At 41.5% G+C, this 27,801-nt stretch overlaps 3 protein-coding genes across 4 annotated transcripts; 1 reads left to right on the top strand and 2 right to left on the bottom strand.

Annotated features, from left to right (window-relative positions):
- Positions 1–337: 337 nt before the first annotated feature.
- cc2d1a (coiled-coil and C2 domain containing 1A) lies at positions 338–17,214 on the bottom strand. The gene is made up of 28 exons (XM_037764335.1): positions 17,016–17,214; positions 16,676–16,763; positions 15,840–15,975; positions 15,590–15,693; positions 14,591–14,836; positions 14,069–14,384; positions 12,718–12,827; positions 12,541–12,613; positions 10,776–10,874; positions 10,551–10,678; positions 9,089–9,161; positions 8,851–8,984; positions 7,570–7,657; positions 7,363–7,439; positions 7,084–7,179; positions 6,406–6,528; positions 6,089–6,147; positions 4,998–5,114; positions 4,153–4,226; positions 4,005–4,063; positions 3,760–3,911; positions 3,559–3,649; positions 3,327–3,482; positions 2,697–2,828; positions 2,491–2,617; positions 843–919; positions 677–724; positions 338–586 (listed from the first exon to the last, which is right to left on the bottom strand). The coding sequence occupies exons 2-28, from the start codon at positions 16,730–16,732 to the stop codon at positions 554–556; spliced, it is 2,985 nt and encodes a 994-aa protein (XP_037620263.1). The 5' UTR covers positions 16,733–16,763; positions 17,016–17,214; the 3' UTR covers positions 338–553.
- Positions 16,734–25,388, top strand: LOC119485069 (chromatin assembly factor 1 subunit A-A-like). 2 transcript variants are annotated; one of them, XM_037764343.1, is made up of 8 exons: positions 16,734–16,819; positions 18,518–18,560; positions 19,447–19,550; positions 19,641–20,422; positions 21,087–21,624; positions 22,448–22,587; positions 23,070–23,168; positions 25,104–25,388. In XM_037764343.1, exons 1-8 carry the CDS (start codon positions 16,799–16,801, stop codon positions 25,180–25,182), a joined length of 1,806 nt encoding a protein of 601 aa, XP_037620271.1. In that variant the 5' UTR covers positions 16,734–16,798; the 3' UTR covers positions 25,183–25,388. The 2 variants fall into 2 exon arrangements, with proteins under 2 accessions (XP_037620271.1, XP_037620272.1); XM_037764344.1 differs by lacking the exon at positions 16,734–16,819 and adding an exon at positions 18,261–18,301.
- Positions 25,389–25,521: 133 nt separating this feature from the next.
- On the bottom strand, positions 25,522–27,313 carry nanos3 (nanos homolog 3). Its single transcript, XM_037764348.1, has one exon. The coding sequence runs from the start codon at positions 26,927–26,929 to the stop codon at positions 26,192–26,194; it is 738 nt and encodes a 245-aa protein (XP_037620276.1). The 5' UTR covers positions 26,930–27,313; the 3' UTR covers positions 25,522–26,191.
- Positions 27,314–27,801: the final 488 nt, after the last annotated feature.

Below are 27,801 nucleotides of genomic sequence, written 5' to 3'. Positions count from 1 at the left end.
AATCTGGGAACACTGGAGCAGACAGATTAGATTAAGCTCATTACACACATAAAATATGGGAAGAGGGGTTAAAAACACCTCAGTCCACTGGTTAAACACACTTCAGAGCACGCACACACACATATTTTTTGGTCATCGGTGGACACCAACAGACTCTCCGAGCTGGTGCCGAATGTAAAACTTCTAACGGAAACACAGGAATAAAAAATTTAAAAAAATGAACAGAGCACAGGTAATGTCTGTAAAGCCGTGTTTCAGAAGCAGCTTTCTCTAATGTTTAAGTGCAAATAAGCCTGATTCTTCCTCAACTCTTTAACACATTACAATGCAGTGCCCCTTTGTAGTGAAAGATTTCTTTTTAATTACTGTGACTAACCACACGTGACAAGTTATTTGATTGTATGTTGGTTCATGCAGTTGTCATGGACATGAGCAGCATGGAATCATGCTAAATGTGCTAAAAGTCCCCGCTGTAGTGTTTGTATAGGAGTGTGTATGAGAGAGAGATGATATAACAGTACTCAAGCCAAGTCTCCACTCCCTTACTCTCCTCTCATCCCGTGCGTTTCCTTTTCAGCGATTCCAGCTGAAGCAAAGAGAAAAGGAGTACTTAACGTTGTACATAATACGCACAGACATAAAACATTTTATATTGACAGTACAAAGCAACCCTTACCTCATTCTCTACCATCTTCAACCTGCCCAGTGCATCCTTGGCAGCGTCCTTTAAAAAGAGAATGAAAACGTTGCAAAATAAGACCCAACATGTACACAAACACACACACACACACACACACACACACACACACAGACACAAGTGCACTGTGTACAACTGTACTCACCCTGTTGCCTTGGCTGGAGTATTTCTTCACAGAGTCACTATAGCCTTGGACGGAGCGCTGCAGCACATTTTCATACTCTACACATGTGGTGAAGGGAAATGTGGGTGTTTGAGAGGTTGAGACAAATACTTACTAGGGCTGTCAATCGATTCAAACATATAATCGTGATTAATCGCATGATTAGCCATAGTTAATCATGATTAATCCAGATGAATCGCACATTTTTTTAGCTGTTCAAAATGTACCTTAAAAGGAGATTTGTCAAGTGTTTAATATTCTTATCAACATGGGAGTGGGTCAATATGCTGCTTTATACAAATGTATGTATATATTTGAGGGCTGTCAAAGTTAACACGATGACATGTTATGGCAAATTTGTTTTAACGCCACTAATTTCTTTAACGCATTAACGCAACTTGCGATTTTTAGATTGTAGGGGGCTCAGTTTTGAAGAGTAAAACTGGCATCATATGAAACTAGAAAACCTAAGAAATCCATTGGTATGTCATAGTACCTTGACGCAAAGCAGGCTAAATAAAATAATTTACACTAAATTTTGGCGATGAATAACTGGCATGTCCATTTTCAAAGGAGTCCCTTGACCTCTGACCTCAAGATATGTGAATGAAAATGGGTTCTATGGGTACCCACGAGTCTCCCCTTTACAGACATGCCCACTTTATGATAATCACATGCAGTTTGAGGCTGGTCATAGTCAAGTCAGCGCACTGACACACTGACAGCTGTTGTTGCCTGTTGGGCTGCAGTTTGCCATGTTATGATTTAAGCATATTTTTATGCTAAATGCAGTACCTGTGAGGGTTTCTGGACAATATGTGTCATTGTTTTGTGTTCCTGTTTCCAGTAATAAATATATACATAAATTTGCATAAAGCAAGCATATTTGTCCACTCCCATGTTGATAAGAACATGAAATACTTGACAAATCTCCCTTTAAGGTACATTTTGCAAGAGATACAAAATGTGCGATTAATTTGAGATTAATCGTGATTAACTATGGACAATCATGCAATTAATCATGATTTAGCCCCAATATATTTATCATTGGAAATCAATTAACAACACAAAACAATGACATATTGTCCAGAAACCCTCACAGGTACTGCATTTATCATAAAACAAATATGCTCAAATCATAACATGGCAAACTGCAGCCCAACAGGCAACAACAGCTGTCAGTGTGTCAGTGTGCTGACTTGACTATGACTTGCCCCAAACCGCATGTGATTATCATAAAGTGGGCATGTAAAGCGGAGACTCGTGGGTACCCATAGAACCCATTTTCATTCACATATCTTGAGGTCAGAGGTCAAGGGACCCCTTTGAAAATGGTCATGACAGTTTTTCCACGCCAAAATTTAGCGTAAGTTTGGAGCGTTATTTATCCTCCTTCAAGACAAGCTAATATGGCATGGCTGGTACCAATGGATTCCTTAGGTTTTCTAGTTTCTAGCTTTAAAACTGAGCCCACTACAACCTAAAAATCACAAGTTGCATTAATGCATTAAAGAAATTAATGCCGTTAAAATTAATGCCGTTAACACGTTATTATCGCGTGAACTTTGACAGCCCAAACACTTACATGTGTTAGTGAAGCACATACTCGTATGTATTCTGTGTGTGTTACCTGTCAGTTGAGCAGAAGAGGCTCTCTCCAGCTGCGCTTTCTGCCACTGCAGTCTGTGTGTGACCTCCTTGTGTTGATGGACGAGGTCAGATGGGGGATCCCGTCGCGCCTTTCTGTACTCTGCAATCTGAGAGACGGGTGTAATACAAGCATTACAGAAATGGATGTCGTGGACGGGCTCTGAACACACAAACACACACAAATACCTTTCTCTCTAGACGCTCCCTGTCGTGGTTGAGGAGGCTGAAGCTGTGGAGTTTGTACTGTGGAGGAGAGTTGTTGGGATGACTGCTCCTGCTGCTTGCTTCGTTTCTGGGTTTAGACCGAGGAGATGGAGCCTGATTCAAACAAACACACACACACTGAGACTTCACTGAACTGACACTATCAATTGCGCCGATGGTGTTAGCTTCTGTTACTCTTGCATGTATAGGCTTTGCAAAAGGGGTTGCAGGATGACAGCATATTAATCAGAGTGCAGCAGCTCACATCCTGACCGCAGGCCGGGTTATGCTTGAGACAAATTAGTTTGTATGACGTGTCCCATACCGTGACCCCATATTGGGAACCACTGATTTTGAGTAGAGCATACTAACCCTTTGACATTTGTGTCCTGACACACAAAACTATCCTTTTTTTGTAGGATGGCTCATTTTTGTCGCACAGAAACACAACAGGGTTCTAAATGTAAACGTGACCCGGCCGGCTGAAGCCTTTGTGAGGAGTTTCCATGTTCCTCCTGTGTGGAATCCCACAAAGACAGCGATTTTCTCTGCTTCAGTTTCCTTCCACAGTCTACACACATGCAGGTCAGGGGAAACAAAAACTCTACTCACGCGTTCCTTTTGTCTCTCTGGGGGAGAAAGGGAAGACACAGGATCGAGAACCAGCCACTTCTCTGTCACCGGCTGGAGATCAACTCCCGATAAAGGCTCTCTGATCTTCACTCTCACCTCCAACTTGCCACCTGTAGCTTTACGTCCGTCCATCACCTACCGAACACATATGCACTTTTAGCTAGATCTCACGCGCATGCATTTGTGTTTACTTATTATTATTAACACTCACCTCTATTATCTCTCTAATGTCACAGTGGTTGTCTAGAGCCTCTAGCTTCAGCTGAGCAGTGCCCACAACTTTGTCTGTCTTAAACAGGCCTCTGTGAATACAGAGAGGGATGAACACAACTGAACAACGCACAACAGACATGACATTTAAAACATAAATCATAAGGATAATGTGTTGCCCCAAAGCAGCTGTGGTTTTTACCCCTTGTGGACGATTTCAAACTTGACGCCTTTGGACTGCACGACTCGTTTGAAGCCCCGGTGGGCGCGGTTGATGTTGAGTTTGAAAGTCTCTTTAAACTCTGGGCTGTTGGTGCTCTTCACTGTGCTCGTTTTGTCCCTCTGAGCTTCCTCCTACACACACATAAATGAATGCATTAAAACACATCTAGATATAAACAGAGTGAAATATCCATAATCTACTCACTGAGTGAGAAACAGTCTTACCGAACTGGGAAAAGGAAACTCAAACTTCACACTGGCATCCAGATCGCCAGGTGAGACACCTGAAGGCAGAGAGGTAGGTGGAAATGAACATACACATTTTACACATTACTGCCCAGTTATGTCAAAGACGCAGACCTGCCTTCAGTACCTGAGGGAGCTGGTAGGTTGATGCCTTTGTTGATGTACAGTATAAGGTCATTAGGTGTCAGGTTTTGGTTGATCCTAAATAACAAAAACAGGGGTCACGACCGTTCAGAAACAGCATCACAAGCGACAGACGACAACCAGTCAGCGTCACTGAAAGCCAAACAATCCCGACTGTTGAATGAGTCACCTAGCTGTTAGCTTGGTATGATACTGGAGTGAGTCACAGTGAGTCAATCTGACTCATCTGCCGCTATAGTCAGGGAAAGTTTAAAAAAATAAACGTGTTTTCAAAATTAAACATCTGATGCATATGTTGAGCATCTTTATAATAAAATATACATTCAGTTCAGTTTTAAAGCTTTATAATAATACCTTTATAATTCCTTAAAGGACCAGTGTGTAACATTTAGGGGGATCTATTGGCAGAAATAGAATAGAGTATAAATAACTATGTTTTCTTTGTGAACAATCACCAGAAAATAAGAGTTGTTGTGTTGTCGTTACCTGAGAATGAGCCGTTGATATCTAAATAAGGAGCGGGTCCTCTCCACGGAGTCCGCCATGTTGCACCACCATGTTTCAACACCATGTTGCACCACCATGTTTCAACACCATGTTTCAACAGTAGCCCAGAACGGACAAACCAAACACTGTTAACTTTTCCTGCTTGGGCCGGAGTCGATAACGTTAACTCCCTATGTACTCCCTATGTACATATGAACGGCTCATACTAAGGTAACGAAAAAACAACAATTCTTATTATCAGCACATGCCATTCAAAGAAAATACATTTTAACAAAATAGTATTATCAATTAATATCCATTATCTATGAGTTTGTTGCTGACTTGACAATGTTGAGGGTCCTCTCCTCTGTGTGGCACTTGGGGACTGGCTGGCCCTTGGCGTGGGCATTCTTCAGTATCTCGATGTTCTTCATACACTCCTCCACTAGCTTCTCAAACCTGTTGAGGGACAGAAATGGCCCTTAAATACAATACAAATGATCATTTATCAGATATTTAAAGTCTTACAGGATTGCCTGGTACTTGAACGGTTATAGTACACCAAACAGCTCTATTTGCTAAAACGAACACATGTATTCCAGCATTTTTCTAATTTTGGATGAGACCTTGTCCATGAGAAATTTAGGAGCTTGATCTGTGGAAATAACAATTTATTCTTCTAGGCGATGGCAATATTTTTGAAAGCATATTTCAAGTGAAGCAATGCAGACTCTTCAGGAATGCATGATGTGTGACAGTTAAATGTATGTGAGAATCTGTGAAAAAGGTCCGTGAGGAAAACATGCAAAATATGCAGTGTGACATGAAAGTTACACCGTGTGCACTACGATGATGAGAAAAACAGTATCAAATCACAGACACCACACTCCACAACTGTGTTGAAGTGCTTAGTTGAATAAATCAATTAGTATATCAATAGAGGAGAATTAAAAAATATACTAATCTGGTGGTAAGATATTTTGCGTTTGCTTCTCATGTGAAAATATTCTTGTTTTTCTGCTTTCAATATAATACAATATGTATGGCATGTTTGCATTACTCAGGATCCCTTCGCGACAAACTAACATGACATGGTTGGTACCGTTGGAACCTGCTACAGCCTCTGAAAGAAAGTAATGTCGGTCGGGATCGCCCACGATCAAGCAGATCTCAGGGGGTTAATTGTGTGTATTAAAATGTATATTATACCATAAAATCAAAAACAGATTGATTCAATTTAATGATATTTGCCTGATACCCAAATATTCAATTACAATATTAACCAAAAATAGCATCGTGAGTTGAGTTACATGTACATTTAACTCAACTTCTAGCACCAGAAAAAGAGTAGGTTTTAAATTCCATCATGACTGCAGACGACATGTGTAATAAAATCCACATATACAAATATACAACTAAGCAATGTCTCTTACTTCAGAGCCTCAGCCACATTTCCCATGAGTGTGAGCTGTTGAGAGTATCCCAAACATTTCTGTAGATCAAGATATAGAACAAAAGGAGGCGTGGGTATGACAACAGACAATAGCCAAAGACAATATGATACAGGACAATTGTGATTTGTCTATTTAAACAGCTGCACAACTAGAACAGTGATCTTCAAGGCCATAATCGTGACTACTTTATGATATCAACATCAGTTTCCGCTGGTCCCTGATATACAGCAGGATTTAGGAGCCGCACTTTCATATAAAATGTACATAAAAGGGAGAAGGGAGAGGTGTGTCCTGACCTCATGCTGCTTCCGCAAGAGTTCCATGAGGCCGTGGTACTGTTCGCTGGAGCGAGGGGAGAGAGGGGAGGTGCGGGAGCGAGCCAGGGAGTAGTCCTCCTCACTGACTGGAGCACTGGGAATCTGTCACGAAGCATACAATTAGAAATGTGGCAAGAGAAAAAAAAGAAAATCCGTCCATACACTAGAAATTGTGAATATCTGTTTCTAAGCTCGTGCGATATTCTGCAGACAGACAGGAAGACAAACTAACAGAGGCACAAGCTTAATATTCTCAGTAATTACACTGTGGGGCTGAGTCAGAGGGAAGTGCATGGGTTATATGAAGCAAAGATGTTAAACAAAAGCCAAGCACAATGAAAGAAAGTCATATGGGAGAAGTGGCAACTATATGAAATATGAATAGTGGAATGGCACTGAAAATATGCAGATAAACACACACACACACAGAAGGTGAGACCGTGATGAGCACAAAGGTGTTTTGATGCCACCCCGTGCTTTTCTTCCTGCCGTCTTCTATTTCTGTCCCATTTTGTGTTAACACGCCTCACACTTTTGGTTGCTCCTGTGACATCAACACACACACACACACACACACACACACACACACACACACACACACACACAGACACACACACTCTTGCTCTTTATCCTTTTGTATGAGAGTATATTAATGACCTTGGTGATATCAACAAGTAGGCCAGACTTGGCAGCAGTGACCATGGGGTCCAGTCCCTTGGCATGTCTGAGGTGCTGCGCTGCTCCAGTCATGTCCTGCAAACAACCACATGGAAGCAGATGCATCAATCAAACCACAGCAGCACAACAGATGTTCAAGACTCAGATAAAACAACAGGCGGCTGTGATAAAGACATAAAAACAAAAATACAAAGATGGCAGGGAATCTATCTACAGCAAAGGGAAAAAAAGATAGAAAAAAAAAAGTCCACACATTACCTTCATCTGTTTTGAGCGCAGCGCTGCGCGCAAAAAAGCTTGTCGCCTTAGCAACAGGAAATCCAATTGCTGCTGGGCTGCAGGGATAATTAAAAGAAAAATAAGTGAAACTCTGCCTCGTGTGACACTCAAACACTTTGTGTGGCACATTTTGTGCATGCAGGCAGGCAGGCAGGCAATCTGAACACAGAAAGACTCTGAATGCACCTTTAGCTCCCAGTTTTGGAGCTGAGGAGCCTCCGGGGGCCTGAGGAGCTGGAGACTTTGCTTTAAGGCCAGGTGGACGCACTGCAGGCTGCGGAGGAAGAAAATATGAGGGTTAGGGCCATCATCACACAAATGCAATGACATTGTTCTATTACAGTGAGACAGCTTGAGATACTTGTGAGCTTGATTTAGCATTTTTAACAATTTCAACAGATAAGTCCTAACTAAATTTTGCGAGTTACTGTTTTGTGAATAACCAAAGTATTATACTAGGGCTGTCAAAGTTAACGTGATAATAATATCTTAACACAAATTTGTTTTAACGCCACTAATTTCTTTAAGTCATTAACACAAATTGTGATTTTTAGGTTGTAGCGGGCTCAGTTTTGAAGTTAGTCAGTGAAGCTGAAACAAATGTCTGAAAATTGCTATCTGATCAGCAACCAATCAACACTCCGACGGCCCGTCGGCGGGCCCGGTCGCTATTCTGTCTTTCGGAGGTTGTAGTGGGCACAGTTTTAGAGCTACAATGAAGGCATCATATGAAACTAAATTTTGGCAAGGGAAAACTGGCTTGGCCATTTTCAAAGTAGTCCCTTGACCTCTGACCTCAAGATATGTGAATGAAAATGGGTTCTATGGGTACCCACGAGTCTCCCCTTTACAGACATGCCCACTTTATGATAATCACATGCAGTTTGGGGCAAGTCATAGTCAAGTCAGCACACTGACATACTGACAGCTGTTGTTGCCTGTTGGGCTGCAGTTTGCCATGTTATGATTTGAGCATATTTTTTATGCTAAATGCAGTACCTGTGAGGGTTTCTGGACAATATCTGTCATTATTTTTTTATGTTAATTGATTTCCAATTATAAATATATACATACATTTGCATAAAGCAGCATATTCGTCCACTCCCATGTTGATGAGAGTATTAAATATTTGACAAATCTCCCTTTAAGGTACATTTTGAACAGATAAAAAATGTGTGATTAATTTGCGATTAATCACAATAAACTACAGACAATCATGCGATTAATTGTGATTAAATATTTTAATCGAGGGACAGCCCTTTATTATACTTCACTGTTATAACAAGCATGAAGTTGATGTACGAGGCAGGAGGTGCAGCAGTGAAAAAAGCAATGATTTAATAGCTTAGCACACAAGCTGGCATGGCAAACAATGAAACATTGCTAGCTTTAATTAAAAGGCCACCAATCAGAATACTTGGCTGCACACTAACAATTTGCTAGTGGCTCTTATTTATTTATTTTTACCTTGGCAGCCTCTCTTCGTCCATCCTCTTCATCATCTTCTGCGTCTGCATTCTGATTAGCTATTTTCATAGCTGTTTCCAGGACACCCATGAAGTTCTGCTGACCCCCCTCTGAGCCCTGAAATGGTGGACAGCCTGGAAGAGCAACACACACACACACACACACACACACACACACATGATTAACTGTATAACAGTATAAAGTGCAACAATCTTAATTCACGCCTGGAGAAAGTTACCTGGCGGCACAGGTAGATCAGACAAGTTGACTTGACGTCCAGCTTTGTGAGCTCTCATGGAGTCCTGGTATTGCTGTTAAGAAAAGATGAGATGATTGATCATTCTGTTCTTAACCCTCTGAGACCCACAATAGACCCATTTTTGTCTTTTTTAGAGGGGTACAGGGGGTTTTTAGGGGGAGATAGCAGGTCAACAGTAGATGTCAAATAGAAGTGGTGTACATCATCTGAAAGCTGAGAACCTGAAGATTAATTTGAGATGCTGCTCAGCACTGTGTGTCAAGTTGTTCTCGTCATAAATCAGAAATAAACATACACAAAGTAATTCATTAATTAAAATTAGAGTATTATGATAGAAGTATACGATGGTCATTCCCATGCTCCATTTTGTCTCGTAAGTTGCTGCAGCAATTTTGGTTTTATACCATTTGTTACACAGATTTGGTTCTAAATTTAACCATTTTTTACCACTCCAGAATTGATAAAAAAATACAGTTTTTCCTCACCAAAATTTAGCCTAACTTTGGAGTATTGTTTAGCCTCCTTCCTGACAAGCTAGCATGACCTGGTTGGTACCAATGTTTCATATGATATCTATACTTTCACTCTAGCTCTGAAACTGAACCTGCAACAGCTTCTGAAAGACAGTGAAGTCGGTCAGGATCGCAGGTCTCAGGGGGTTAAAAAGAAAACTCCACCCTCGGATACTCTTACACTATTATACACTGGTATTGTTACTCTGTGATAGTCAATGCATTCCATAATTGTTATTAACAATGCTATTGCTTTTTTTAAGACTTGCAATGTTTATTTAACATCAGCACTGCAAATCATAAAAAAATACAGCATACTGTATTTACAAGTGCACAGCCTCCCCGACTTTTCCATTCCCACCCAAAATATAAAGTGTCTTTCTTGCATATAAATACAATACTGACAAAAGCAAAACTCCCACATGGAAATCAATGTCATCAATGTGCTTCCACTCCTACAAAGGCAATCTACATGACACACAATGATATTTTTTTCCTTCCTTGTCTTCATGTTCATGTTTGATCTATTCACCCTACCTTAGCCAAATCTACTTCAATTAAAGGTTTCCTATTTTCCCCCCACAATGCCTTTCAACAATCCTCAGAGAACAAGACAGACTTTATTGCAGGTTATTCTGGTGGGTAAAATGAGCAACAGTAGTAGTTACAGTCAAAGCAACAGAGGGTATTTCCAGTCAAAATAAAGTGAGTCACCCACCAGTTATTCAGGGAAATGAGAAAAACACACCAGCAAACAGCAGCACAAAGCCAGGAAAACGAGGTGCATCACAAATAGCTGTGTCTTTGAGAATATTTAATGTCGTATTAGATTTAATTTCTGCTGTAAGTATGCATTATTTTTTGGGGGGAAAAGACATATTTAGCCTTGAAAATAGTTACAATATTTTAAAGCGCATGGTGGTGTGTACCTTGACAATGCGCTGGTGCATGCGAGCCTTACGATCATCTCCTTTGCTCTTGGCTCCCTCTGCTGCTGACTTGTATATATCCATCCTCTGCTGCAGGGCTTCTCCCAAACTGCTGGGAGCAGGCAGATCTTTGGAGGACACACAGACAGACACACAAAATTAATATTTTTAATTCAACGTGGAACATTTTGATCGTCTGAAGGATCAGGGCTACTGGAGTCTTACCGGCAGTGGCCACCTGGGTGGGTGCGGGTGCAGCGGGGGCAGCAGGTTTAGAGGAAGACTGAGGAGGAGGAGGTGCAACGGGTTCTGCAACTTCATCTCCTGCAGATGATCAGACATCAGTGGAGAGGGGTTAATATGTTTATCATAACCTTTATTTAATCAGGTAAGCAGAACAAATACACAAAGCACATACAAACAGCATCAGAAACAATCACAGACATCTTGAAAAAGGTGCAAAATTAAAAAGGATTCTATTTATATGGTGAAAAGTTCAGGAAGGCAGTCTTCCCACGTTCAGTATTTACCCATGGGGTATCACGAGTTAGCCAGTCCCATTCATAAACAACATAAACACATCACAAAAATGATAGTGTGTAGTTGTATTCTTGTTGTTAGTGAGGACCAGCCTACTTTCATACTTGCCAACCCTCCCGATTTTCCTGGGAGACTCGTTTCCTCCCAGGGTCACAATTCTCCCATATTTCTTCCGATTCATAACAAATGTTCACACCTTTTTTTCATTTCGTCATCTCAATCTGTTTCTGGCGCTGTACAGCGTGTAAAAGCCTTACTGTTTCCACCCGCACAACAATACAGCTACACCGAATGTCGTTTCCTGTGGGAAAAGAGCTGCTCGCAGTTTGAGCTGTGCTCGCCCCTGGGCTCAGCACACATTGTCAGTGCGTGCAGCACCCAAAGTTGGGCTTTGCTTAATGCAGCAAAAGAAATGCTGTGGTGTGGCGCAAGTCATTGGAAATAACGGGTTTCAGAGCACAGTGGTGTCGTGGTCACATTGTGTCTGAAAGACCTTCAGTGAGTGAGAGTAGGGGAAAGAAATAGGCCTACTCAAGCATTGGCAGAAAATAAATGAATGAATGAGGGAATGAATGAAAACTGAGGCTGCCAGAAATTCACACAAGTTCACACCAGAGGGGCCAATTACTTTGTATTCGTTCCTGAGAATTAAAAGTAAAATTAAAAGTAATTAACATAAACATGCTGCTGCAGTGTACTTTATATATGAAATTATTTCGCAATTTTCATCCTTTAAAAGTCACCAGATTGCAGGAAACAAAGTCCCTGAAACTCAAAACCCCCAAATCCCCCTCTTTGGTTTCAAAATCCTCTCTATTTTTGAGGTCTCAAGGTTGGAAAGTATGCTTACTTATTCATATGGTACACAGTGTTAGGTATGATATTTATTTCCTGTAATGAAACGCAGGGCATCAAGTTGTTTTAAGATGGAATCAAATTCACAGCTATTTCTAAGATTGAAGAATCTCAATTTCTGTACCGTTATGTATGTACGGCAGGAAAATGCAGGATAGAACTATGGGTTCTTGAGAATAAAACATATTTTGTCTCATCAGTATTCAGTACAAGTTTGAGGTTATGCAGTGATGTCTGAAGAGCGTTAAAGGCAGGCTGTAATCTAGACATGGCCTGAGTTAGAAAAGAGCCATGTGCATACAAATGGATACTAAAAGCCTGTGTTCTTTCAGACAAATATGTGCAATACCGGTTTAAGCGGGACCATCCAAACCATGAAAACGTAATTTGTTTAGTAATATGCAGTGATCAACAGTGTCAAAAGCCTTGGAAAGGTCAACAAATATTGCATAGTGCAATAATGCACTCTCTTGGGAGCTCCATTATCCATGAAGGAATCAGAGCAAAATAAAGAATCAGGCTACAGTGAGTGAGTAATTGAAACAAAAGTCAAAAACTTTAGGGTAAAGCATTCCTTTTAAGTGGTTACACTGACCAGGAGGAGGAGGTAGTGAGCTCAGGTCTACTGGTTCGTTTCTGTCCAGTGCCTCCACCAGCACGTCCAGCTTCTGCGTAAAGAGAGGTCAACTCTATTAGGACTGACTTTTTCTTTATACACATACACAAACAAATAGATCTAGTCATGTGATAACATTGTCATCGGTTCTGTTACCTTGGCAGTGAGGTAGTGCTGTTTTGCCTGGTCTATGTCCCCGCCTTGTTTTGAGTGTATGGCGGCTATCTTATACTCCCGCTGCCTGGACAACACTGCCTGTTTCAGCTCTGAAAGGAGGGAAGGCATACATGTGTGTTTGTGACAAAATGAGAGAGAGAGAACAAAACAAAAGACTTAAAAGCTCAAGAGCATCACAGTGACATTTAGCTGGGACATTTGTGAGCTACTATGTCTGTAAGCATTAACAAATGAGGAATAGTGATTATGTAGTGGTTGTTTGTTGCTGTTGATAATGATTGTTGTCAAATAGTATATACAAATATTTTGTTTATTAATAAATTTGATTATATAATGTAAAATACATATCCCTGTTGATAAGTACCAAAGCTCAAACAAATGTCTGATCTGATCAGCAGTTAATGAGGAAAAGTAAGCAACTCTTATACAGCAAAAACAGCAAACATACGTATTAGGGCTGTCAATTTATTAAAATATTCAATCACAATTAATTCATAATTGATCACAATTAATCGCAAATTAATCACACATTTTCCATTTGCTCAAAATGTACCTTAAAGGGACATTTGTCAAATATTTAATACTCTCATCAACATGGAAGTGGACGAATATGCTGCTTTATGCAAATGTATGTATATTTATTATTGGAAATCAATTAACAACAAAAACAAAATGACAAATATTGTCCAGAAAGCCTCACAGGTACTGCATTTAGCATAAAAAATATACTCAAATCATAACATGGCAAACTGCAGCCCAACAGGCAACAACAGCTGTCAGTGTGTCAGTGTGCTGACTTGACTATGACTTGCCCCAAACTGCATGTGATTATCATAAAGTGGGCATGTCTGTAAAGGGGAGGCTCGTGGGTACCCAGAGAACCCATTTTCATTCACATATCTTGAGGTCAGAGGTCAAGGGACCCCTTTGAAAATGTCCATGACCGTTTTTCCTCACCAAAATTTAGCATAAGTTTGGAGCTTTAAAACGGAGTCTGCTACAACCTCCGAAAGTCGGACTATGTTAATGCGTTATAGAAATTACTGTTGTTAAAACGAATACGCGTTAACGCATTAATATCTCGTTAACGCGTAAAATAAATAATGCAACCAATAATCACTGAATCCCTTTGAGTGGCAGTGCAAACTTTTGTTTCTTTGAGGATATTTATGACTTTTTCAGTCGAAGATTGAGTCAATTTATTTTAAGTGCTTATTACAGTTGACCAATATCACCACATCTTTACTGTTATACATCCGATACAGAGAAGAAGTGGCAAGGTGGAGAGATGTCCACAGAGTACTCTGTATGTTATCCTGTGTGTTTTTACCTGAGTGCTGTGCGTTGGGCTGGCCGGGGGTGAGGGGAGAGATGGCAGGTGTTCCCGGGGTGATGGCAGCAGCAGGCTTTTGGGGCACGGTCAGATGGAGCGGCTTCGTATTAAGAGCTGTTGGCGCAGCCTCCCTTAGAGGTTTCAGATTTGTGGGAGGAGAGGGCGTCAGCGTGGGCTCTGGCAGTTCGCGTTCCTTGATCGACTCAGACTCGGCTGTGACGTTGGGCTTTCCACCGAGAGCAACTGGAGGCGGCATCTCCTCCTCATTGACTGCTTTTCCTTTCTTGACGGATGTCAACATGGACTGCAGTGTCTGAGGTTGAAGAAGAAAAAAATCAGGAACATGTGTTTTTAACATTACAGTGAAAAAAATTGCAAAATTAAACAATATTAAGTCTTCAATTCATATATAAGAAGCATATTTAGAAGTATGAAAAAAGGTTGAATGAAAGTAAAGTATGGGGATCAACATGTACTGAGGTTGTGTGAGATGTCTCCTCTTTTCCTACTCCAGTTTACCTTTAACCCACGGTCGTATCTTCGAACTTTGCTCGTCTCCCCCGCAGCCTTGGCATTGGAAATGGCTGTCTTGTACATTTCAATGCGCTCCAATAGGCGAGCCTCCACCCCAGTCGCACCACTAGGAGCAGTAGGAGGTGCAGAGTGGGATGTGATGCTCACTTTGGGAACAGTCGGCGTGACCGCAGGGGGGGTGGGAGCAGGAGTTTGATCCCGATCATCCTCTAAAACCTCATTCAGTTCTGCCTATATACGGAGACACAGGAATGTATACAGTTAAAAAAATCCAGCTATTTAAAGCAATTCAACAGCTAAGCTTCACCAATATATTCAAAGTGGGATGAAAGAGATTAGGAATGCAACGAACAATTTGTTTTTATTATCAGTTAATCGGTTTACTATTTTCTCGCTTGATCAAGTAATCATTTGGTCTGTGAACTGTCAAAAAAAGTGAAATATGCCCATCACAATTTATCAGACCCCAGATTTATCATTATTAGATTTATCAGTTCACCTGCAACTTGGTAAAAAATCTTCAAAATTAACAGGAATTACAATTCAAGTGGAACCCTTGTTAATGCAGCAACAAATTGGTCAAAACGTAAACAGTAATTCAAATTCTAGTCTATAATGTATATAGTATATAAACATAGAATTTAATTGAATAGATCAGCCCCATTGTCACCGATACCCGATCCAGCTATACGAGTCAGCATCGGTCCGATATTCGATCCAGTATCGGTATTGGTGCCTGCATCCCTAATGAAGAATCTGTTTATAGAGATTAGATTTGTCCAAAACTGAAAGATATTCAGTTTACTATTATATATGACAAAGAAAAGCAGCAAATTCACTACATTGGAGATGTTGGGACTAGCCAATTGTTGGCATTTTTGCTTTAAAAAATTACCATATTTGTTCTAAATTATTTTTTTTGTCAACTAATCAATTAATCCAGCAATTGTTTCAGCTCGGAAAGTTTCAAAAACAGTGTGATACCAGCAGGTCTTCATCATCCAAATCGTCATCCCCCATGTCCTCATCATCCAGGTCTTTCATACACAGAGCTGCCATTCGCTCTATATCAGCCATGGGAACAGGAGCTGTACGTGCACAAACGCATCACAAGCAGCACTAAATTAGATATAAAAATGTAAGCACTAGCACATGAATGAGACAGAAAGCGTAAAAACTGTACTTTACACTGGTAGCTGTCCACAAATTAGATGAAGGAAAGACTCTTCCTCACCTTTGCCGTCACCTTTCTTCCCTTGTGGTCTCCCTCCACCTCCTCCCACCAGATTCAGCAGCTCTGCCTCCAGGTCTTCATCATTCCCATCATCATCCATCCCTCCATCCGGGGTCAGGTCAAGGAGCAGGCCCATCTGAGACAAAGCGAGGCAGACAGGAGGAAAGACAGGGAGAGATGTGCTGAATCATATACTGTTGTTGACATACTGTATGTTGGTCTCAACCAGTCTTCCCTTGCGCGCCTCTAACTTGTGCAAAATGCTGCTGCTCGCTTTCTAACTAACACTTCCAGATGTGAACACATCACCCCCGTACTTTACCCGCTCCACTGGCTTCCAGTTGGCTTTAGAATCGATTTTAAGCTCTTGATGTTTGTTTTTAAAGCCATTAACGGCCTCGCCCCACCTTATTTGTCCGAGATTTTAACTCTCCATGAGCATAACAGGGCTTTGCGGTCATCGGGTCAACTTTTTTTTTTAGAAGTCCCAAGGTCGAGGTATAAGCTGTGGGGTGATCGTGCTTTTGAACTATGGAACAAGTTACCCCCTGATATACGCACTGTCACTGACCTAGTACTTTTTAAATCTAAACTCAAGACTTTTTTATTTAGATTGGCTATTAATACCTAGCAGCTCAGTGACATTTCCCCTGTGCTTTTTACGTACCTTTTTATGATTTTATGATATGTCGTGTTTTTATTCCTGTTATTTCTTGATGTTAATGTAAAGCACTTTGGGTACCTTTTGGTTATTGTAAAGGGCTATACAAATAATTGTTAATTGATTGATTGATACTAACAGCAGATATCCTTCACACATGGTGAAGGTGTGTTACCTGTTTGGCTCTTGCTGCCCCTTGACCCCTGGGAGGGGGGTTCCTACTGCGACTCATGGGCTGCTGGGCTGTCTGTCACCAACGTTACCTACAAGTTAAAGAGGGGTTAAGTTAGTAAAGCCAATGGAAAGAAGAAGAAGACAGGTGATGAACATGTGCATAACTGACAGTAGACTCACCTGTACAGAGTGACTGACTTATACAGCAGCTACTCTGTGTAATAAGTTGAACTGTTCACACTGTGTGTATGGAGTTAGCTTCTGTGCTCATGTTATCTAACAGCTAGCACAACATTACATTCATGTTACACAGGTAATGCATGTACAGGAGAGCTGTTTACCTTTCAGCGATATGTTAGCTAGTCAGGTCGGTAGTTTATGTCGACAAGAACCAATAGCAGAAGAGAGAGAGGATATAATAAAGCAGGCAGATGTAGTTTAAGGTTTAGCTCCAGCTGTCACAACAAGCAAGGCTGTGGAATTTACTTCCTATATTGCGTCTCCAACGGCAACCGCACATCGCGCTTTACGGCAGGACGAAACACACCCATTACTGACGTAAAAACACCCGACGTGACGTTATACTTCAAGTCCGCGGTATGGGGTAGTGATGGGAATTCCGGCTCTTTTTAGTGAGCCAGATCATTTGGCTCAGCTCATCAAGAAGAGCCGGCTCTTTCGGCTCCCAAACGGTTCTCTTTTTACCACTTCTGCCTTTTTATAATTCAGACAAATTTAGCTTTAGCTGTTTTGACCTCTGATTAATATGTGTGCACATATATCACTTAAATTATTCAATATAATTATACTAATCCTTATAATTTCCAGAATATCATAATTTTACACGCTGCTTCATTTTCGATTGTCACTCATCTTGTCTGCTATTCGCGCACCGCACTCCTCTCCCTCTTTCTCTCCTCCTCTTCCTCCTGCTCTGTACCTGTAGACCGTCAGCGTGCCGCGCACCCCCACCCCTCCCTGCTTTATGGTATGATCCTTGTCTGTCATCACCTGATTGGTCCCACAAACGTCATTAACACAACATTCAGTTAAAAAAAACAAAACTAAATCTTCGTTCAGTCCAGCTCTTGTTTTTGGTGGTTGCAATAATACAATATACAATAACGGAAAAAAAAGATGATGAAACCTGTAAAATTAAACACAGACCACCCAAAAAAAACTTCATCTTTACAGCATCCAGAGCGCTCTTTGTTCGGTTTCAATTTGACACGTTTTTAACTACATGTTACCAAAGCGCAGTCGCTGAACGTTTGCAGTTATGCTCCGATTTAAGGGCGAGCTCCGTACTGACAATGAGGCCGTGTCGACGTTTTATCTGCGTGTGCTTTTGTTGCATGGAGTGCCCGTGGCGCGGAGAAGATCGTCCTATCATTCTGCTTTGAATTAATTAAAGAACAAAAAAAGAAAAAGAAAACAGCTCTCGGACAGGAGCCGACTCTTATCGTTCACTTAAAAGAGCCGGCTCTTTGAACCGACTCGTTCGTGACGACACATCACCAGTATGGATGTACCAGGAGTTCAGGTGGGTTCATTGTGTGTGTGACATTGTGTGGGAAAAAACAATATACGGCGACATGTTGTCACTGTCTACCTACTGGGAATGAATGTAATCAGCATAAATTGGTTATTTGAACCTCAACAAGTCATATCTTCAACTTTCTTCATTCAATCAGTGTAACTTTGTTGATGTTAGCTAGCTGCTTTTACTACATTATATGTCTATAAGCTAACCATCAATATAACCATAACAATAGGAGTTATTTATGTTAGTTAAAGGCTACATTTGATGTTTTCATTAGTTTCATTTCTTTTTATTATTTAGGAAAAGGAGATGGCCAAAGGAAAAGCAAAGATCAACAGGAGTGGTAAAGGAGATGCTATTATATATTATAACTAACTTTGATGTGCTATTGTTGAACAGAAACTATATGATTATTTTATATTGTTTGAAAGATGCACATTTTTAAACTAGATACAAAAAATCTAGTTGATACAATTGCTTCACTTTATCTTTAAAGCTGCAGTGGGTAGAATTGGAGCATATGATTAAAATAAAGTTATTTTTATAAAACGGTCACTATATCCTGACAGTGGTGCATGAGACAGGTAATCTGAAAAACATCTTGTGCCTCTGTGTCCTCCGGTGCTCCTAATGGCATCTGCAAGATTTCACAGACCGGAGGAAAACAACCAATCAGAGCCGAGGTGGAGCCTGTCTTCTCTGAGCAGCTGTCAATCACTCACAAACTCTGATCAAATGGTCAAACTAGGCAGCGCTGATCAAATATGGATCAATATTCTGTTACTGTTATGCCTATTTCTCTCCTCAAATGTTTTCAGAAACATCTTGTAGTGTACTGTTAGGCTGTAAAATGAGAACGTTTGTGACCCGGCTGGTGGGCGGTGCGGCGAGAAATAGGCATTACAGTTACAGAATATTGATTCATATTTGATCAGCGCTGCCTAGTTTGACAGTTTGATCAGAGTTTGTGAGTGATTGACAGCTGCCTCCGTTGAATGAACAGCCAATAGGAACGCTCTCTCGCTCTGAAATGACCTGTGATTGGCCAAAGTCTCCCGAACTCTAATTATCTCTTAGAACATTTCAATTACAATATGCTGAAAGATTATTATGGAATTTTTGCCCAATGATGCCAAAAATATTCTGCCTACTGCCACTTTAATGCACTCATTTTAAGTGTTAATCAGCTACAGTGATTATTTTAATTGAGTTGGTCCTTGTGTGTCCAGTCAGCTTAGCTCCACCCCAGCCTCGGTCACTCAGGTCAAGGAAGAGGGAATGTCCAAGTGATGAAATCTCAGAGACTGATGATGTCCAGGCAACTCATCATCAGGTAATTTAGGTGATTGGCGCAGAACCTACATTTACATCTTATCAAGCCAAATGCTTGACAAGTCATTCTACTTTTTATTATTTTTTTCAGGACACTGAAGGAAATGGTGCAGCAGTAGATGCCACACTGCTACAGTGCCACCAGTGCCCTCTGCAGGAATCTACTATGACTTCAACTCAACAGCCTGAGGCAGCAGATGAGTCCTGTCTCACCAAACAAGATCCTGACACAGAAGAAAAACATGCAGAAGCAACAAATGTGACGGTTAAAGCTTTTGAAGAGCAAGAACAGACCACAGTCGACAGTCCCAACAATGATCCTCAGCTGGAGGGCTTCAGAGTACATGCAGATAATGATGTCAACAAGAGTGGAAAGGACACGGAGGAAATGACTGCAGAAGAATGTAACAGATCACCATCTCAAACATGCACTGATCTACTCCAGGTCTTCTTGCCAATCTCTGAAGAGGGTGATGGAGCTGCTTTGGAGGAGCAACTGAGTGCAATGGAGAACTCTCACTGTCATTTGGAAAAAAAACAAGAAGCCAGCCAAGAAGAACCCAGCGATGTGGACATGGCCGATGTCAAGGAAGTCACAGCGGGGTTGCCGGCCAAAAAGAAGCGAAGGATGGGTATGTGTGGTCTGACGGAGAGGGAGCGGAGTCACTTTTTACAGACACAAAAGCGTGAAAATGAGCAGAACGGACCGGAGAGAGTCGAGAAGCAGATTTGTGATAACACGGCTGACCTTGTGGCTCAGGAAGAGATTAAATCGTCCTCATCATCCTCACCATCCATCCCAGTAGGCAGTGTCACAGAGCAGGACGGGGCAGAGATGAAACTTCAGTCGAGTCACTGTGGAGGGGAGGACAGGTCAGAATAATGTAACGAGGAATCTACCCTACTACTTTACTTGTTAAATATCTTACATTTTCAGCTTTTGCATTGTCATGACAACGAAAAAGTTGTGTCATCTGAAGTTAAATTAAAGGTGGTATTGATAACATTGATAACATTCAGCCACTAGATGTTGCATTCTCCCCGTTCCATTTCATTCACTTCACAACAAGTGGTTGCCAGGCACTTACCGTCAATCTCCAGAGATACCCTGCGATACCGTTGTTTTACTATTGGTTTACAAGCCTTGTTAGAAGTGGGAACCAAACGTCAGATATCATCCACAGAGATAAACAAAACATTCACTTTGGACCCGCCAATTTTTAAAAAAATTATTAATTCACAATCATAATATTTTTTTTCAGGAAAAGCTATACTTTTATTCGGCACCTTTCAAAAAGCTCTGTGGATGTATTTTTTTTTTTTAAATATTCGTCTACATAAAAATGTTTTCAATAAGACCTTTAACATATGTCAATAACATCTGTACTCTATATGGATGCATTTCAAGTCATATACACTGCTTCAGTAAAAGTTTAAGTGAAAACACGTACACAAAAAAGGTACTTCATTGCACTAACAGGATGAAATACAATTTGTTACTTCCCCCTTGTTGATAACATTGTTTGTTAACACACAGGGCCGAAACTGAAGTCCACATTGCTGCCACTACCTCAGATGGGACCAGTGCTGTGTCTGACCCAGGCTGCTCAAAGGGAAAGAGTTGTGAGGTTGAAGGAGGCATAGTGCCTGGTCCAGAGCAAACTGATGACACAAAGTCAGACCCGCCTGCACAGGAGGAGCTATTGGGGAATCAGGAGCAGCAGGAATGTGAGGGAGGCACAGCTGAGATTGTGGCTGAAAAACCTCAGGAACAAATGAGAGGCGGGGAAGATGGGTCAGCAGCAGTAGACCAAAGTCCTGCCATCACTTTTTACTCTCATCTGACTAAAAATGAGGAGACTGAGAACCAGGATGCAATCGAGGCTGTGCTTCCACAGGTGAATAGTGTGACCGGGACAAGAGATGAGAAGAAGGAAGAGTTGACGGGTGATGCTGCGGACGAGGACGGAGCTCAAGCAGGTGCTTCATCCACAGACACCCGGTCAGAAGAATTCAACGCTGTGGAGCTCTGCAAGGCTGCAGCGACACCCGGTGGCTCAGAGAGGAAAGACAGCGTGAGTGGTGGGACAAACTGAACAAAATGCCAGTTTAGTGAAGCTCAGTGGTGGACAAAGTATTCAGATATTTTACTTGAGTAAAAGTAGCAATACCACAGTGTAAAAATACTGAGCTGAGCTCAACAAAGTGTAACAAAATATGAACCATTTAAATAGAAGGAAGTATAAACTGCTGGGTAGCTTAACCTATAATAATATATCATCATTTATTATTTTGTGTTAATAATAATAACAATCTTCAAAGTAACTAGCAACTAAAGTTATCAAATAAATGTAGTTGTGTAAAAAGTACAATATTTCCCTCTGAGATGTAGTGGAGTAGAAGTATAAAGTAGCATGAAATGGAAATACTCAAGTAAAGTACAAGTACCATTACATTGTACTTAAGTACAGTACTTGAGTAGATGTACTTAGTAACTTTCCACCACTAGAAGCTCATAATGTCAAGCTTTTGTTGAGATTATCAGAGGTGTACGTTAAAATCAAGGTGGACTTTTGTCATCGTGTGTTAAGTAAATAGCTTTTCGGTGTTTTGCATATGATGTCATGCCTTTGTAAAGCGCCAGCAAGAAAATTACTGTAAATAAGTGCTGAAACAATTAATCAATTAGGCGATCAACAGAGACATAATAGACATTTGACAAATCGCCTATTAAATGAGAAAGTATTTAAGAAAAGTCCTGCAACTATTACAGTTCGAGAGAAGCCAGATTGCTTTCTGAATTGCTGACAGTCTTCACAAAAAACAAACATGGACGTCACCAAATTGATATACTGAAGGTTTTTACCTTTATGGTTGATTTGGTTTTGTTGCACACAGTGTGATTCTGATGGTGAACCTGGTGCTGGTCCTTCTACTGTGCACGCCGAACCCCCTCACACCAGCGACACCACTGACCCGTTTGGATCAGGGTACTTGGATTACGTGTCGGACTCGCAGCTGAACACCATCGTTCTGAAGTAAGGAAGGAGGGAAGCGGGTTAAATCCCACAACAACCCTGACTGTGGTGGGAAGAAAGAACGGGAATGTTGGTGAAGCAAATGAGCCTCGGTGGACTGGCTCTTCAGATAAACGCCCCGTGTAAACAAGCTCAGGGTTCAGCTCATTAGAGGCTTGGGGAAACCCAGTGGTGTCTTCTTCCACCTAGACAGACAACTTAGTAACTGACAGGTTGTAAAAGGAAGAAACACCCCAAACATTGTAAACAATGACAGTTTAACAACAAATCTGATTAACATGCAGTTTACTCAGACATGTTTAATTCCTTATCTTATCTTCAAGAAGACATCAATATTTCAACAAAGAAATGTTCTTATGCCAACATTTCTACACATTTTTGTTCTCTTGCAAAATTAAAAAGAAATCAAATTTAGGATTTGTTACAAGCTCATACACCACTTTTTTTTCATCCATCCAACATTTTACTTTCTCTCCATCCAGTGAGGAGGAGGTGGAGAGGGAGGAAGATCTCGATTCCCCGGATCATGAAGATGCTACAGATCTGATCTGTGGACTCATCAGAGAACTCTCCTCTCTAAAGTTAGTAAATGCTTCTTATAACATTATCATTTTGTCTCCTTTTTGGCCACTTTATCCTTTTTCTCTAACCTCCCTCTGCGTTCAGCTCCTGCTCCTCTCTCTTTTCCCAGTTGAACTTTTGACTTGTAACACCATTGGTCAGTTTCATCCTCTTCACACCCACCTCTGTGCTCTAATTGGCTGGAGTGTGCAGTCAGCTCTGTCAGCTGTAGACTGCTTGGCACCTTTTGCAAAAGGCCACTGTCAAGACCTGAAGAATTAAAGGAACAGTGTGTAGGGTTTCCGGGGGATCTGTTGGCAGAAATGGAATATAATATTCATAACTATGTTTTCATTAGTGTATAATCACCTGAAAATAAGAATCGTTATTTCGTTAGCTCAGAATGAGCCCTTCATATCTACTAGATACCACGAAATCCTACACACTGTACCTTTAAGAAAAAATACAACTCTATTAAGAAAAATACATGTGTCAGATGATCGGAGGGTCTAGTAGCAATAAAAATATTTACGATGGAAGTGTTTTTTTCCTGAAAAATGTGAACAAAAGTCAGCACACTGTAGCTCCCTTAAGTGCAATTAATTAGCACATCTTCAAGTAATGACGTTTCAAGCAGATGCTCTTTTTCAGACACACCAACCCGACATCAGAGAACTAGCAGCGATAAAGGCCGACTGCTGCGTCGCCTCACGTCGCCTTTGTCTTGGCCGACAAGTTGCATTTGAACACACCGCAAAGACTACAGCCGACGGCAACTTAGCACGTACATTCTGCACCTGTGTGAAAGGAAATAACTCTCCACACCAGCAGGCGGCGGTAGTCTGTATTCGTCATTCAAAAAGGGAAACCGGAAGACCAAGGACTGTGGATATACACCGATCAGGCATAACATTAGGACAGCAAGGGCACCCTGACCGGTTTGCGGCTACGCAGCCCCATACACAACAAACTGCGATGCATTGCGTGTTCTAACACCTTTCTATCGGAACCAGCATTAACTTTTCAGCAATTAGAGCTCCAGTAGCTCTTCTGTTGGATCGGACAACACGGGTCAGCCTTCGCTCCCCACGTGCATCAATGAGCCTCGGGTCTGACCCTGTCGCCGGTTCACTGGTTTTCCTTCCTTGGACCACTTTTGGTAGGTCCCACAAGAGCTGCAGTTCTGGAGATGCCCTGTCCCAGTCGTCTAGCCATCACAGTTTGGCCCTTGTCAAAGTCGCTCACATCCCTACGCTTGCCCATTTTTTCTGCTTCCAACACAAAGTTCAAAGTTCAAAATGTTCACTTGCTGCCTAATATATCCCCCCCACTGCCAGGTGCCATTGTAACGAGATAATCAATGTTATTCACTTCACCTGTCAGTGGTCTTAATGTTATGGCTGATCGGTGTATAAGCCGTTGTTATGATACGTACATGTAACACAGCAGCGTCTGACGACCATTTTCCCATCACTCTCACTCACCACTTAGCTTCATTCCAGATGGCTATGTTGTTGTGAAAATATCTGTGTATTGAAGTGATCAGATGTGATGAAAAATGAGAAGTGTTTTTCCTCGACTTTACTTGTTGGCTTGCTTTCCTCACTTCTATTTCTCTTCTCCTGCATTGATTCGTTTAAGCTGAACAACCAATCAGACTGATTTCTCTCACCAATGAGCTCCGCCACCGAAAAACCTCAGACACGAGCAGACTAGAGCCGACGGTGCGGGACACACCGCAAAAACTAGACCGACAGACGCTCGCCGACGGCCCCAAACTGTCCGATGGCCGTTGGCTTGGTGTGTCAGTGCCATTGTTACATGTGTATTAAGAAAAGCACATCTTATTTTCTTGTCACTCATCCTTTACTTAACATCTTCAACCTGCAATTCAATTATTTAAGTTATTTAATCTGATAATGTGATTAATTTGTCCTCTGGTTGCTTTCTTCTAGTCGTAAGGTCATGGCCACTCACAGAGAGCTGGAGAACCTGCGCCGCAGCAGCAAAAGTTTAAGGAGCTCCATACGTTGAGGATCAAGTCCCTGTCATCCTGATCTTACTGTCGCCCCAATGGTTTGTGGGTAATGAAGGCACTTGTACTTTTATGCAGATGTTTGAAAATGTCACCATTCAACCGTTTTCACTCCTCTTGTATCATTGACAGCTGGAATGTTCAGTTTAATTGCTTAGCTGTTCAGGTTCTCCCCAAATAAAGCTGGGCGTTATTTAATAAATCAGTAAACTGAGTATTATCATTTGTCATCAGGGATACATCCAGAGGTAAATCTGCCCCGCATGGCTGGCTTAAATTCAGTCAAATCATTTAAAAAAAAATGAAGAGTGATGATGACAAAAGGATACACACGCAGATGTTGTCAATTTAGATATTTATAAATTTGGGCATACAATAATTTCACACAGATTTTTTTCACACACATTTCTTTTTCACAAAGTGAGAAGAGCTGACATGGCATTTTTTTAGAAGAGCCACAGTTACAATATTCAAAATAAAATAATATGCTTCATGCAGGAACAGGTATTTACTCCACACCTCAGAACAAGAACAAGTCACTCATATTTTTAAAAAATTTAAAATGCTTACATGGTCACATAATGTTAAGCCTATTATGCTGTATAGTAAGTAAGTTATCACTGATGACTGTACGTCTTAGAAAAGGTTTGATAAGTGTTATAATAATCCTCTAATGCATGGACAGGAGATATATGAATATGGACAGCAGGTGGCCACGTTTTAAAAATATGTAAAACAAACATTTTTCTTTGAAATATCTTTTTTTTTTCTCCTCCCAAACATCATATCTGGCAGTCGTTGTTGAAAGAACTCAACAAAATCCAAAGGTACGCTCTCACAGAAAGACCAGCTGGAAAATAACTCCAATCAGCATCATAGAAGGAAGGCTGCACTGCAAACGTGCCAAAGCATGCAACATGAAAACCAAACCACACACGTGCTAATAAACAAAAACCACACTGAATAAAGGAGGATTCAGCCCTATGTGTCTTATTGCCACCTGTTGGCTCAGCGTCTGCTCTTGGCGTACACGGAGCTGTAGGCGCTGTCCACTTTGGGACAGAAGCGCTTGGTGTGAGCTTTGGCTCCCGTGGCTCCGCACAGAGGACACACATACTGCCGCAGATAAGGACACAAAACATCCCCGGCCTGGTTCTTCAGCCTGTGGGAGCCGCACACCAACTCGGACTCTCCGTTGTGCTTGCAGAAGCTGCAGAAGGTGCGCTCAGGAGGCGACGCGGACAACAACAACGGCGGGTCCAATGGTGTTTTGAAACGAGCGCTTTTGTTGTTGCGCTCTTTTAGTTTTGGCACCACTCGCTTCCTCAAGTCCACCGCGTCTGGTGTAGCATCATCAGCGCGGAAGGGGTTTGCAGCGAACCACAGTCCGTCACCAGGTGGGCGTTGAGGAGCCAGAGGAGAGCCCGGCAGCCCGGTAGACTCACCAGAGAGTGAGAGACTTTGGCACACGTTTGCGTTAATGCGCACGGACTGGAGTGCCTCGCACAGGTCACCAGCAGGCTCTGGGTGCGGAGCTTTGGAGGCCGGCAGTGGAGACTCACTGGCGTTGTGTCGGCCAAGCATCTCTTTGATTGTGTCCGATAGTCCTATGTAGTCTCTCCAGGGTTGGAAACTTTTGCTGTCAGACTCCATGAAGCGCGGCAGGTGATGATGATAGAGTCCCCAAACCATGCCGTTCATTCTAGCTCCTTCCTCGGCCAAATGTTTTCTGCCTTCCAGTGACATGGTTTGAGTTGTTGACGTTGTTATAACGATGTAAAAAAAAAAGACAGCACAGACACACGGCGCCGAGCGCGCGTCACAAAGTTTTTGAAGTTGGTAATTGGTAATTGAGTACAAGTGGTGATCAGACGCAGTGAGGCGCGCTCACTCCTCCTCCTCCAGGGAAATCAGAGCAGCCAATCACAGGAGCTCATGCACCACGCGTGCAGGTCATCAGAGGAGTGATCCCATCAGTGAGCCTCCTCATGCATAGTGACATGACCTGTCTGCACACCAAGAAGGCGCCACGTTTTTTTAATTTGTTGGGGGGGTTTGTTTCTAATATTTAAGTCTCTCATAAATAATCAATTTGGGGGAAAAGCAAAGGAAGGTGTTCAGATTTTTACTAGGAAGACATTAAATACCAACATTGCTAATAGTTTGGAATCTTGTCTATTTCAGTGTAAAATGTATTTTAATTAATGCAACAGCGACTGTGATTTGACTTCATTTCAATGAATTGAAAGTTAAAGGGATTGTTTGTAAGAATCAGAAATGCTTGTTAACAGCGACACCTGTGGCCGTTAAGTCAACGAAAGTCAGCGTCAGGCTCGCGGTTGCTCGCTCTACATAGACATGAACGAGCATCGCTCAAAACAGTGAGGCGACACACGTCAGCTAAAACCACAATATCACTCTATATTTCACCTGCTTGGCAGTAATGTTAGTTGACCAGACGAAGGTCTCTCCATGAATCACTGCTGATCCTAGTGTTGGCTTTTCCTGCTTCAATCCGTAATAATAATAATAATAATTCTTACAATAAGTAATAGGCAATGTGTCAAGCAAATAAAGTATGTAAAGTGACAATTGCATTTTATATCCTGCTGAAGTCT

The sequence above is a fragment of the Sebastes umbrosus genome, chromosome 3 (genome assembly GCF_015220745.1).
Source record: "Sebastes umbrosus isolate fSebUmb1 chromosome 3, fSebUmb1.pri, whole genome shotgun sequence".
In the NCBI taxonomy this organism is placed as follows: Eukaryota; Metazoa; Chordata; class Actinopteri; order Perciformes; family Sebastidae; genus Sebastes; species Sebastes umbrosus.
Note: the sequence above shows the minus strand (reverse complement) of the source record. Positions and strands in the feature narration are given on the sequence as shown.

Coding starts and splice junctions, on each gene's coding strand:
- cc2d1a (XM_037764335.1), bottom strand. CDS start 16,732: ATGAGTCGCAGTAGGAACCCCCCTCCCAGGGGTCAAGGGGCAGCAAGA. Junction 10,679..10,775: donor CACCCAGGTGGCCACTGCCG/GTAAGACTCCAG, acceptor TGTCCTCCAAAG/ATCTGCCTGCTCCCAGCAGT. Junction 8,985..9,088: donor TGATCTACCTGTGCCGCCAG/GTAACTTTCTCC, acceptor TTGCTCTTCCAG/GCTGTCCACCATTTCAGGGC.
- LOC119485069 (XM_037764343.1), top strand. CDS start 16,799: ATGGAAAGAAGAAGAAGACAG. Junction 16,820..18,517: donor TGGAAAGAAGAAGAAGACAG/GTGATGAACATG, acceptor TTTATTATTTAG/GAAAAGGAGATGGCCAAAGG. Junction 23,169..25,103: donor AGAGAACTCTCCTCTCTAAA/GTTAGTAAATGC, acceptor GCTTTCTTCTAG/TCGTAAGGTCATGGCCACTC.
- nanos3 (XM_037764348.1), bottom strand. CDS start 26,929: ATGTCACTGGAAGGCAGAAAACATTTGGCCGAGGAAGGAGCTAGAATG.